At 42.8% G+C, this 13,530-nt stretch overlaps 1 protein-coding gene across 3 annotated transcripts in view; it reads right to left on the bottom strand.

Moving 5' to 3' along the window:
* The window catches only part of USP25 (ubiquitin specific peptidase 25), a 165,141-nt gene that overhangs the window by 18,002 nt on the left and 133,609 nt on the right, over positions 1-13,530 (bottom strand). For 2 of the 3 annotated variants that reach the window (XM_073617060.1, XM_073617061.1), the window contains one exon: positions 858-953. The exons of the other annotated variant lie outside the window; for it this stretch is intronic. In XM_073617060.1, coding sequence (XP_073473161.1) covers positions 858-953 — 96 coding nt within the window. The remainder of the gene's footprint in view (positions 1-857; positions 954-13,530) is intronic. 3 annotated transcript variants of the gene reach the window in all.

Below are 13,530 nucleotides of genomic sequence, written 5' to 3'. Positions count from 1 at the left end.
ATTACAAAAATCTGGGGAAAAAGCTAGTAAAAAAAAAAATAAAAAAATAAAAACTAAAACATTTTTAGTTACTTATGAAGAGCTACAGTTGCACCCAAACTTCTGCTCCACACCCACCACCCCCGAGCTAAAACTAAACAAAACAACCTGAACTCCCCTGCTTACTTATTTTAGATCCAGAGGCATGGCCTCCACTGTCATTTACAGCCTGTAAACAAAAGAGGCAACATCTCTGCATCCAATGTAAGTAAGCAGGCGCCAGGGGGTTGATTTGCAGGAATTCAGCTTGCAGAAAGGTGGGGTAGCTTAGTGTAAGTTTAGATAAAAGTACACCCATTAAGTTTTGGGAATTTTCTAGTTCCCCAGTAGAGGTTACCTATTGAGCCCTGTGATAAATCAAATAAGTGTTCCATTTCATGCAGCTTTTGATGCTGCCACCTTTTTCATGAGCCTCCCTCCAGGGTTGTTTTGTGAATGGTAAACTAATCATGTTGTTATCTATCACACGCCCTATAAAAAAAAAAAAAAAAATTCTACTCAATAAGAGACGTTCATAATTTGAAAAAATTCACTATGTGGGTCAAGACACAAAATTTAAATCAAGGCTGGCAGCAATAAAAAAAAAAGGTTCTCTTTCTGTCTTTATTATATATCGCCTAACTTTGCTTAAAAGTTCAAAATAGCTACTTTGGAGTTTTTGAAAACTGCAATTCCACTTTATTTTTGGGCACGCTAATATATGTGAGAATGTGTGAGAACAAACTGGACTATGACGCTGAAAAGCAGAAAAAAAACAAAGCAAATATCCATGAGACAAACCAATGCCAACAGCATGAAAACATGTTAGGAAGTTGTACCTTAAAGAACCCAGCTTCAGGCCCACACATGTCATACACATTCCTGGATTTACCTATGGCCATGATGATACCTTGCATGTTCGGGGTCATCATGACCTGCCACAAAGGATTTCAGTTTTAATGATCATCATATTGTTCAACAGTGTAACAGAGCACAGGCATGCAAACATAAGTTTTTTTTGCAAAGCAAGTCACCACATGCATGTGCCATATAGCGTGTGCTAGCAGTACATCGGAGCAGGTTAATAAATGTAATGAAGTGTGGGATGTGAGGCTGAGATCGCCTGTAAACATAACAATGGTGGCTGAAGCAGGTAGAAGACATTCGGCAGAGGAATGTTAGAACCCAGACACCACCTGTAAGTGCTAAAAATACATTGGCTTAACAATTAAAACAAAAATATATCATGGAAATACATGTTGTAAACATTTTTATATTTCCCTCCATGCAGTTTATGAGCAAACTCACTAGTATCCATGTTCCTTTCTGCCATGACAGACTTGACTTAACCCAGCAACCATGCCTCCCCTTTACCCAAAACATCCAAGCTGATTATTATGAAATTATTAGTAAGCGTCAGTAGAATGAAAGGGGCTAAAGGAATAGAATTATAAATCTCTTAAAGAAATAGCTAAAAGCTAAGAAAAAAAAAAAAAAAAAATTAACAAAACACGTCTTTACTTACATGCTCTGTGCTTTTTTAGGAATAGCACAGAGCGCCTGCGAACCTCCTCTTCTTGGGTCCCCCGTGGCGCTCCTGGCCCCTCCTCTCTGCCAAGTGCCCCCATGGGAAGCGGCGTGCTCGCTCCCGAGCCCCGCCCCCTTGTCATTGGCTTTCATTGACAGCACTGAGCCAATGGCTCCTGATGCCCCAGCAAAGCCAGCAAGACCTGGAAGTGAGGGGAGAGAAAAGCTGCAGACGTGCATGGCGCTGGATCGAAGGGAAGCTGATGCCTAAACATTTTTTACCTTAATGCAAAAAATTTTTAGGCTTTAGAACCACTTTGATCCTAAACTTTAGCTAATGATTCTAACTAACATTCCCCCATATGCCCTGCCCCCATTTCCATCTGTACTCATCACAATTTTATAAGAGATGTTTGTTATATACACATTGGAGATAAATTGATGCCCAGGAAGTATTTACACCCTACTAGAGGCCTTTACAGTACGAAGCCTGCATTCTACATCAGAGGCTGGTACAAGTGGAACATTGTGCAAGCCACCAGATACAGAAGCGTGAAAGCTTTAACGGACCAAGAAGTGAACAACGGAATATCATATGAAAGTTGTAAGTAAACTATTGTTCTCACAGAACATAATTTTATGAGAAAAACATGCTTTTACTCATCATCAAAAGTACAAACAGAAATGTTTTTAAAAACTGGTTACATGTTTAGGAGGCCATTTTTGAAGCAGCCGTATAGTCATAACATCCACCCCCCAAAAAATGCACTTAGTAACTTAGTGCTATAAAAAATAAATAAACTAGTCATGTGACCAGCTTTTCTCCAATCACAAAGTTCTCCTTATTGTGTTAATGCTGTGGCCTACATTTTATGAATGAGCTAAAAATACAAACTGGGGTGTTGAGCAACCAGTGCGCTCTGAGAGATGGCATGTGATTCGCACCACACTGCAAATCACATGTAATGCGATTTCAGCCATACAGATAGAACGGCCGATATCGCATTCAGACCAAACTTGCACAGGACCCTTTTTTGGTCAACACCAGAATTGTATCGCATGGGTGTTCACACTCATGCAATCCGATTCATGTCAGTTCGCAGTGCGATATGTGAGCTGAAATGGGGGTGTCATTAACATTGTATTGACACTCCCAGTAGTTCACATATGGCAGTGTGAACTGCCGTGTAAGTCGGGTTCGATTTGGGAACCCGCAGTGGATTCACAGGGTTCCCGCATCGCACAAGTATGAACTGGCACTAACACTGGATTATAATGAAGCATTGACAGATATCCATTTTCTGCTATAAACATATGCCCACTAATGTAGGCCATACCTGGGTCGAATTCTGAATACATTTTCCAAAATAATCTGATGGTGAGGGGTTAGTACACCAAGTTTTCATTGCCATCTGCAGTTCTAATATAGAGATTTAATTTTGAGCTTTGTCTGGGAACAAAGAATTCTTCCAATGGGGAAACTCATTCTGGTAACAATTGTCTAAAACAGAGATTTTCTCTTACTTCCTGTTGTTTATAAAGGAGAGGAAGTGAAGGGAAATCTCCTAAATGGAACACAGATGAGAAAAAAAAGATGGGTTTTATAATTTCTCTACTCTATCCAAAATGGCTTTAGATATTCTTTAAAAGACAAGTATGGGGTTGTTTTTTTTTTTTTTTTTGTAGAATCATACTAACCTAGGTTGCATCTGTCCCCCACCAGCTCTAAGGCTCTAAGGCTGAGAACTGAGCGATCAAACACTGTTGATTGCTGGGTTCTCAGAAATCCCAGAGCAGAGAGCTGGTGATTGTCAGTCACCACTGTCTGCTCTGCCTCTCCGGCACTCACTGGAGCGCTGTGCTGTAAGGGGGCGTGGCTGGCTCAGGCTGTCAGAGGCTTGCTAAAAGGCTGAGCCAGGTGCCGGTCCAGGCATGTGGGCGGATTCCTACTATATGGTTGCAATCTTTCCGGAGTCTGGATTAGCACTGTGATGTCAGCTGACAGTGGGCTTCAGCCCACTGTCTGCTGAAAACGGGTCACAGAAAGTGCAAAACGAACTGCACTTCTGTGATCCATAGGAAAAGTACAGTCAAACGAGCGCTGGCTGTATTTCTCCTTTAAAGTATAAGTGGAGCACCACCTTCAATATAAAGAGCCCTTCCCTCTCCCAACTCTGCAGCAAAAAGTAAATCTAAGTAGCTAAGAAATTTTCTACTACCTAACCTATCGGGGGCCTGCCCAGTGTTGATCATCTCAGAGTTTCCCAACTCCTTGTACAATCCTGCCCACATGCTGAGCTGAAGATGAGTAGAAGTGTAATAGCCTGACTGCTTAGTACTCATGTCCAACTGGGCAAACACTATTTTCTATGACCAGACTTGCCCATAGTTAGGGTTGTAGAGGGAGACTGGGAGATAGACAATGGACTGGCCCCAGACACGCTACATTAAAAACTCAACAGAGCAAGAGTAGCTGTAAACATGTGCTAACATGGGTCCACAGGATCCAATTCAGGACCCAAAAACTACATGCCAAAATCCTTACATAAATGCATGTCAGAATTTAAATGCAAACACCATTGTACATTAGCTCATAGGATCCTTCTAATTCTGATCTCTAGAAACGCTGCCACCCTCCCTTCACCCTAACTCCCCTCAACAAACTGCCTAAATGCCCCTTTTACTGATCTAAATCTGTTTGTGAAGTGTCGGGTTCCAGCTCTTTATGTTTTTTCCTTCTTCTGGCTCCATGGTTGCTGCCTGGCAGTGACACTTCCTACTGGCTATCCAGTGGCGGGGTTCTCAAATTCCTCCAAAGACTGCAGCATTGGGATATCGTGAGAAAAATGGAACCAAATCAGCAAAATTATAGACTGCAGCACTGGGTCACCGGACTCACACTCCTGAAAATAGTGTTGTAGGAGCGTTTCGTAAAAAAAAGAAAAAAGTTTGAATGAGTGGGAAGAGGGAGAGGCACAACTTTTGCTCAGGTCAGAAGCAAATCGAAAGCAGCTACCAGAACACATAACCTATGCTGGCCATACATTTTGACCCAAAGCTACCTCTCTACCCCTCAGCTCACGCCTTCAGTCTCCTCACATATCACTAACTTACTAACAGACATATAAGCCTGGATGTCACACCATTGCCTCAAACGAAATCTATCCAAAACAGAGCTCACAATATCTCCTCCCCCACGTGCCTCTTCCCCTGAATTCTCGGTCAAGAACGATAGCACTTCTATACTCTATTGATTTCTATCATTCAGCCCTGTTTAACATGTATGGCTTCCCTTAGGTGTTTTAGAGAACAAAGGAGATGCACTAAAAAGTGTTCAATCTACTCTCCCATTGATATCCACAACAGAAAAAGGTTGTACTGACTTAACTTATAATTGCATAGTGTTCATTTTTGTAAACAGTGCTTCCTAAGATCCAATTCTAAATTCTGGCTCTGTTTCACTAAACCTTCAAAAAACAAAAAAAAACAAAAAAACTTGGTCAATAAATTTAATGTCGTGTTGCCCCAGTGGGGGCAGACTTCTAAAGTGAGAACACGATCACGTAAGGAAGAGTTGTAACCCTAGAGCAGGAAGTGCCTTGTTGGTGAAATTCGAACATGAGAAAGTGTGCATTACAAATCAAGTCCCTAAAGAGGGCAAGCTGCTATATAAAGTTTTTGCGATTTGTTTTATCACAGGCTGCACTACTAGACGGGACCTGAAGCTTGTAAAAGAATTGGGAATCCTCAGAACTGAAGATCTCACACAACAATCAGGTTCACTTGAACACAATGAAGGAAAAGTGAAAGCCTGGTTCATAGTAATCAAGGAAAAAAACATTTTTATAGCAGCACTACAGTCAATACCTGGCTGCCATGAAAACACCAATGTTCATTTTGGCAGCAAATTTCGATTTAGTTTTAGACCCCTTTCACATTGAGGTGCTTTACAGGTGCTACAGTGCTAAAAATAGCGCCTGTAAAGTGCCTCTCCTGTTTGAAAGCCTGAGGGCTTTCACACTGGAGCTGTGCACTTGCAGGATGTTAAAAAAAAACACCTGCAAGCAGCATCTTTGGAGCGGTGAAGAAGCGGTGTATACACCGCTCCTGCCCATTGAACTGAATGGGCACTGCTGCAGAACTGCCGGCAAAGCGCCGCAGCTGCGGCGCTTTGCAGGTAATTTTAACCCTTTGCGGGTCATTTTAACTCTTTTTCAGCCACTAGCGGGGCTAGCGCTTGTGTTGCAAGTTTTTGTACTGTTTTTTTAAAGTGCAGCAAGACTGCAGCATGCAGAACATTTGGTGCGCTTTCAGAAAATGTGGCAAAATTGTGCAACCTATAACCAGGAGTAACATGCAGGAAAACGGAGTACACCACCACTGCGGCCAAACCACAGCATACCAATTTGAACCCAGGCACTGTCACTCCACTGAAAAGCGGTCCATGCTCAGGTCACTTTCAGAGGCATTTGACCGGCAGTGAGGTGGTGATATCGTATTTGCTCACTGCCTGTTTTAACCTCCTAAATGTCAATCCCTCAAGGTAATGGCATGGTGAGCCCACTTAAATGCACATAGAACCAAGTACTATTATAGCCTGAAGAAAGAACGCTCTATGCTTGCAGTTAAGGAAATGTTCTGCTGGGGGACAACATAAGAAAGAGGAGGAGGGAGAGAGAGAGATTTGGGAGAGAGATGGCAGGAAGGGTTTGAAGGAGAAGTGGGAGAGTAAGGTCACAGTGCTAAACTGCTCAATCACTCACTGGCTTCATATTTTTCGGCTGCCTAATTGAAACTCTCCCACCCACATATCCTCTTCACATACACAGTGCACGGACGGGCTGCACAGAGGGAGGGGCGGGCACACAGGGAGAGCAGGTCCAGGGGAATGTGCTGTCCAGATTCTCATAGCCCAGCCTCAGTGAGAACGGAAAACAGACACTCGTGTGGTGAGAGAGAAACTGGAGGTTCACGAGGGGAAACGTCCCTCCTTGCCATTTTCATTGAATTTTCACTCATTCATGAAAAAAGAATTGATTTTCGTCATAGGACGTAAATGTACTGTACTTTTTGTTTCATTTTCGTCACTGTAAAAATGCCGCTGAGGAAAACTTTGTTGACAAAATAAATTAACACTGGAAACTTATTTAATCTAGCTTTTATTTATTCCCCCTATCCCATGTGGAAATGGCTGGCTGTTTAAAGCTAAGCTCCAGGCAAAAAAATCACTAATTGTTTAATGTATTTTGCGTGTATATGTGATCATTTAATAATGAAAAAAAAATATCATTAGGCAAATCATGCACTTCTACCAATTCCCTGTACAGCAAAACGCAGACTGGGGAGGGAGCACAAGTAGCCAATCAGGTGCACAGCAATACTCATAGGAAACAAGCTAGATTGGGGTCTGCAACCTCTAAGACTGTTTGCGGGGGGGGTATGGAACTTTCAGCTCTAAATAAACATTTTGGGTAAGGAGTTGGCCTAAGATTAATGGTTAGCTACAGAAATTGAATTAGGTTGTAGTTCAGGATTAGGCAAAGGAGTTGGACCAAGATTAAAAGATTTTTTGGCCATACTTGTACTCCTGTGAACCACAAGACAATTAATTTTGTCCTCTTGTGACCCAAAGTCAGCTGATAGTGGGCTATTGCCTGCTAACACATAACATACAGTTGGCAGAGCAGCTCCAGGCTTGGGAAGCATCCTGACCATATTGTCCGGAGCTACCCCACTGCCTGATTAACAGCTGGCTTCACATTCCAGCATGCAGCTGAGAGCAACAGCCAGATGCCCCAACACCCTGTCCAGCCCACCACTCTCCAATGAGGGATGAAGGGGCAGAGTGGAGAGCTGTGACTGATGGTCATCTCTCTGCTCTGAGTAAACTGAGAATTGAGTGATCGGTGGTCATGTGATCACTCAGTTCTGGGTCTTAGTATGTATGTATTTTTCTAAAAGCCCCAAACTTCTTTAAGTGCCTTGTTTAGAGGTGTGAAGGTTCATTTCTTTGGGTGTGATGTGTGCTGAAATATTATATGCAGTATATGCGGCAGTGCCACAAAATGAAATTTTTTTTTAACTACAAAGATATGAATGCCGTATGTAGAGCAAGCTGCAGCCTGAGAAAGTGTGAAGAGCTCCTTTAGACCCAAATCACACTTATGTGTTTAAAAATGCACAGAAATGTTTTTCATGAAAATATGTGAAATCATACATAAATATTAATAAAACCATAGCCCCACCAAGAAAACAAAAAACTCAAGCTTCCACTGCCTAGTAAAGGTACCGTTTCAAATATGGTATTAAAAATAAAAATTAAGCGCAGATAAGTCTGGAAATAATACATTTTACAACTTCATAAATAGATTATTAACACTTATATTACTCTGTTTAAAGCAGGGGTCTTCAAACTATGGCCCTCCAGTTGTTCAGGAACTTCAATTCCCATCATGCCTAGTCATGTCTATGAATGTCAGAGTTTTACAATGCCTCATGGGAAGTGTAGTTCTGCAACAGCTGGAGGGCCGTAATTTGAGGATCTCTGGTTTAAAGCATTTCCACACACTGATAGTTGGATACCATTACCCTAGCACACACCACAACAATCCACATAAAAGACACTACTACATTATGATGCTGTGCTAAAGTTTGATTGCTTGTTGGGTATCGTCCTCATCATTGGTGTGTGCAGCCTGTTGCATTAGGGTGTACACCCCAGAGCACAAACACACATGCGTGTATATCAGCAAAGCAGTTGACATGTCAGTAGAGCAGAGACTCAGTAGGGCAGTGAATGGTTTATTTTAATTATTTCTTACAAACTTATTTTTGTAATTATTATTTATTTTTTTTATAAGCTTTGGTGAAATATCAAGGGTCTAAACAGACCCCTGATGTCTCACGAACAAACATTTTGGTATGCTTCAGTTAAGAATGCACACCGGAGCAATTGGTACAGATCACTCACTATGTTCATTCAGAAAAATTTACCGGCCCCTTCCCCTATTCTCCATCCAGAAACATCCCCCGCAGCAGCAGCGGGAAAGCTGGCAGCACTGCCAGTGGGAAGACAGAGGGCGCCAGGAAGCAGAGGGAATCAGCACCTCACGAGGTGATTAGGGTGTGCCCAGGCACAAGACTATGGTCCTCATGGTATTCCTTGGGGACATCAGAGCAGACACTATACAGGGTTCCCTGTGTGGGTACTAGGTGCATCCACCAGTAAGATTTTCTACATCAAACAAGTGCAAGATTTTTAAGTGCTCTATAATATCTATTTTTCGGACAGAAGAGCTTTGCTTTCGACTTAATCCATTTGTTATTAGAAAACAAGCAAGTAGAACTCTTATGAGCCTTTCTATTTGGAAACTGGTGCAAGCTGTGCATTAGCAACTGCTCTCTCAGTGATTATGCTGTAATTAAAATCCTTAAAGGGTAAGTTTACTTTTACAGAAAACGCTGCAAGGTGAACTTACACAGGTCCCACCTCCTCACCCCCCCCCCCTGGTTCCGCTGACCTGGACCGTGGCAATCTCCGGTACTAAGCCAGGAGCCCAGGGCTTAGAAATCCCCTGAGCTGAATGTCCAAAATGTCCTTCGTCAGAAGAGACGTTTTGGAGCGTTCAATTTGGTCAGCACCGTCACTTGGGCAGCGCCGACCAATCAGCAGCCGCATAGCCCATCCTGTCAGTGATGGAGAAGATGCCTGGCTGCAGAGAGGATTTCTAAGCCCTGAGCTCCTGGCGCAGATATACCGGGGCTTAGAACTGGAGATTGCCGAGCTCCAGGTCAGCGGGACTGGGTGGGGCGAGAAGGGGGACCTGTGTAAGTTCACAGAATTCAAGGTATGGATATTTTATACATAGTTGCATTGGTCCAACTTGGACCAATACCATACCCCTCTGCCAATCCCTCCACTGGCTTGCACTCACCCAATAAAATTAAATTAAAAATACTAACAACTTCTAAAGTCATCCACAACGCTGCCCCCAGATATATCACTGATCTAGTCTCAAAATACCAACCACATTGTCCTTATTCCTCCCAAGACCTCCTGCTCTCTAGCTCTCTCGTCACCTCCACCCATACTCACCTCCAAGACTTCTTCCGAGCATCTACCACCATTTGGAATTCCCTACCCCAATCTGTTGGACTATCCCCAACTCTATCCACTTTTAGGCAATCCCTGAAAACTTTTTCCTTCGGAGAAGCCTACCCTGCCTCCACCCAACAACTGTACTTTTATTTTCTACATTATCTCATCCCCCACAGTGATTATCTCTTGTATCACTTGACCCTACCTCTAGGATTGTAACCTCTAATGAGCAGGGCCCTCCGATTCCTCCTGTATTGAATTGTATTGAAACTATTTTTTGCCCTAAAGTTGTAAAGTGATGCGCAAACTGTAGGGACTATATAAATCCTGAACAACAATAATAATAATAATAATACCTGGCCAATGCACCAGGAAATCAATTAAGTAAACACTGCAAATCCATTGATCTCCCCTTGCTTCTGGGTCCCATGCTCTGCAGCTGCCCTGCTGTATTCTAAATACAGGCGATCAGCCGCTTGCTACAGGCGCCATTCAGAGAATTGCTTTGCTTTTTATGAATTAATGAAAATCATTTTCTGAATGGACTAGGTGGAGAGGCAGAGCAGTGACGTTTCATGCTGTGTTACTGCACAGATCTGGAAGACAGACTAAGCACACCAAGGATCAACTGAAAACACATCTCCTGTATTTAGGCAACATTTGCTTATCTGGAGTATAGGTTTAAAGTAAAGGATTCAAGGAGAAAGCCCCGTTCTTTCTGAAAAAATATATACAAGTACAGTAAGGTAGATTAAAAATAAAAATAGAAGAATGCCAGCATTTACTGGTTCAGCTGGTGTGCCTCCTGTTGATGCAGCGCTAGGCCTACCACCCCCCTCCTCTCCTAATGAAGCGCTATGCTTCCCGGGATATGTGACTGCATATCCGAGGAGGCAAAGGAAGACCGTGCACTTCATTCGACTAGGGTAAACCTATAATTAAGGCTTACCCTGTAGGTACTGTAAATATCTCCTAAACTTGCACTGTTTGACGTCATTGGCGCATGCGCTCTGAAGGAACGCCCGCCCGTGCCGTTTCCTCAGGGCCTTATTCCGTAATCGGCAGCTCCCGCGAACAAAGAAGAAACACCGGGGAAGAGGTTAGCCGTCTCGGCGGTGTGCGGGTAAGTATTTCATAATGAGCTAGTATGCAAAGCATACTAGCTTATTATGCCTTTGTCTTACAGGTTTTTTTTTTTTTTCGGGTTTACAACCTCTTTAAAAGACAGTCCTATTTTAGGCAGTGAAGGGGAGGAGAGGAGGGAAGTCCCTCTAGGGGGCGATGATCTGCTTTAAAGCATAACACATTGAAAAATGGCATGTGTTGCAGAGATCTTCTGAACTGAATACTTTGTTATTTATAGTTGTGATAGTAATATTTTGGCCTCTCGGATCATGAAAGAGCTTGATGTTTAGGTAATAGGATGAGGATTGAAGAGAGAGATATTTAACTGTCATTTAAAAGTAGCGGTATATCTAAAGGCCTTTTATGTTTCATTTTGTTATAACCGGTCCGTTTTTTTTTTTTGCCATCTGTGTCCCATTGGGGAGAATTCCCTTCCTTTCCTATCCCCTAGCCAAGGAAGGTGAAATGACAGGAAATCCCTCCAAATTGTGGGAATTCCAAGGTGTCACCAGAACTAATGCCCCCATTGGCAGATTTCCCATCTATTCCTAATCTGGTAACAACCCGAACATGGGATTTTCTTTTACGGTACTTCCGAAAATGGTAAATAGGACACATAGAGAGGCTAAATGAGACAGCAATAAAAAACCTTATAGTAGTTCTAATCCCTCTCCACTCTGCAAAACAAAAACTGGTTTTGCCTTTATTTATTTTAGGTATACTTTAAGCATTTTCAGAAGCCAATTTAATTGCTTACTGAGTATGCAAATTTCCTGTTTCAAGTTAACTCCTAATCTGGCAGCGTCCTATACAGCTACCCTTGCATGCAGAGACTGTAGAGTCTCCCTACACTGTGTGCATTAATAGAAACATGGCCCTGTAGCCTAGGATGGCAAGGCACTACCCTACTCCTCCCTCCTCCTCCAAGCTAACACTCTGACGCCAGACTGCACTGTCCAGTGTTAACTCTTTCCTGTGAAGAATGGAATGTGAGGGAAGCAGCACTGACTCTCCATTCACACCTGAGCGTAGCAGTTTACTGGCGTTTAAGCTTTTTACAGGCAATTTTGTTTAGCCAATATAAAGCACTAGGAGGAGGAAAAGGGGGAGAGGAAATTAGGTGTGGAGAGCTTCTAATTAGAGCAGAAAACGCTTGTAAAGCGCTAAAAGTCAGGCGTTTCTATTGAAGTCTATGGGACCAAACACGCTTGTAAGCTGCCAAGAAGCTCATGTACTTTTTGAGCGACAGGCGTTTTGCTTCAGGTGACAAAAAGCTCAGATGTGAACAGGGGCCATTGAAATGAATGGGATTTGGCTTGTTGAGACTTTTAGAGCTACAAGCTTCAAGCAGAAAATCGCTCAGGTGTGAACAGGGCCAGAATGATCAGGTGACAGAAGCATTGAAAGTTGTAAATTACACGTGTTGGCTATGAATTTTAACAAAAAATACTTCACTGGGGAATGTTTATATTAATGTGCTCAATGAGTCAAGTTAAAATGCGGAAGGGTTTAACACTACTAAAATGTTTTCATAGAGGGGTTGGGATTAGACTGATTTTTAAGGTTAGGTATGGAAAGCAGGTTGAAGCTAAAGGTTACATTACATACTTCATTGGAGACCACACCATCAGCACATATTCCCCTTCCTTTACCTCTACCACTGCTCTACTTGGCCACTTCTCTTCCTACCACGTGATAGTACTAATGCTTGGCATGTGGCCACAAAGGTATCCAACACGTCCCATGGAGGAAGGAAGAGTCTCCTCAGCCCCACTTGGAGCTTAGACAGAGTTGTCTCTTTGCTCCCAGCTAACCAAAGGTAAGTATAAGCTGCTGGTGTCACTGCCATTTAAAGCAAACTGTTGCTTTGACCAACATGAGCAAAGTACAGGTTCCCTTTAAGGTTATAACTAGCCAAACATCAGATAGTCCTTCAGTAGATCATCAAAACTTACCAACGACGACGTAAAGCAAGAGTTTATCTGCTAGGTAATGAACTACATGGAAGTCTGCCATTTACACAATAGTGATTTATAAAACTCTATGCAAAAATGGGTGTGCAGCTTATTAACTATAACACGACAATATCACCATCAGATATATTCTGGCCCTTAAGCTTAAAAGAGAAGTTCGGGTTTATAAAAAAAAAACAACACATTGATGCTCACCAATGTCCAGTCCAATGGTGCATCTGTTCCAGCCTACTCTGCACTGAGAATTGAGGGATCAAACACTACTGATCGCTCAGTTCTCCCTCTGCTCTCCGAGCAGAAAGTCGGTGACAGTCAACACTTTGGCCTTTGGTGCCCACTGGAGCGCTGGGCTGTGGAGGGGGCGGGAGCAGCTGGTTTAGGCTCTTGGCAGATCGCTGAGAGGCTGAGCCAGCTACTGGTCCAAGCATCTAGGTGGATTCCGACTCTAAGGTCGGTATTGATCCACAGCCAGGACCTGCTGAGTGAAATCAGCTGACAGCGGGCTTTGGCCCACTTTTGGCTGAAAGTGGGAGACAGGAGTGCACTCATGTGATCCACAGAAGTAGGGCCAAAAAAGCTTTAGCCATACTTCTCCTTTAATTTGTGTACATGCTATTACTGCTATTTTGCGTTCTGAAAATGCCCTTCCCCAAACAGCCATACCAATTTTAATGAAACAAAAACCAAACTATTAACTAGTGGAGAGTTTTGCTTCCATTAAATTGTCTCTCAACCTCTCCCACAAGGTCATACTTAAGCTAGTACTCTCTTGATACCCCAAATGGTTTA

The sequence above is a fragment of the Aquarana catesbeiana genome, linkage group LG02 (genome assembly GCF_042186555.1).
Source record: "Aquarana catesbeiana isolate 2022-GZ linkage group LG02, ASM4218655v1, whole genome shotgun sequence".
In the NCBI taxonomy this organism is placed as follows: Eukaryota; Metazoa; Chordata; class Amphibia; order Anura; family Ranidae; genus Aquarana; species Aquarana catesbeiana.
This window is presented reverse-complemented; position numbering and strand designations above follow the sequence as displayed.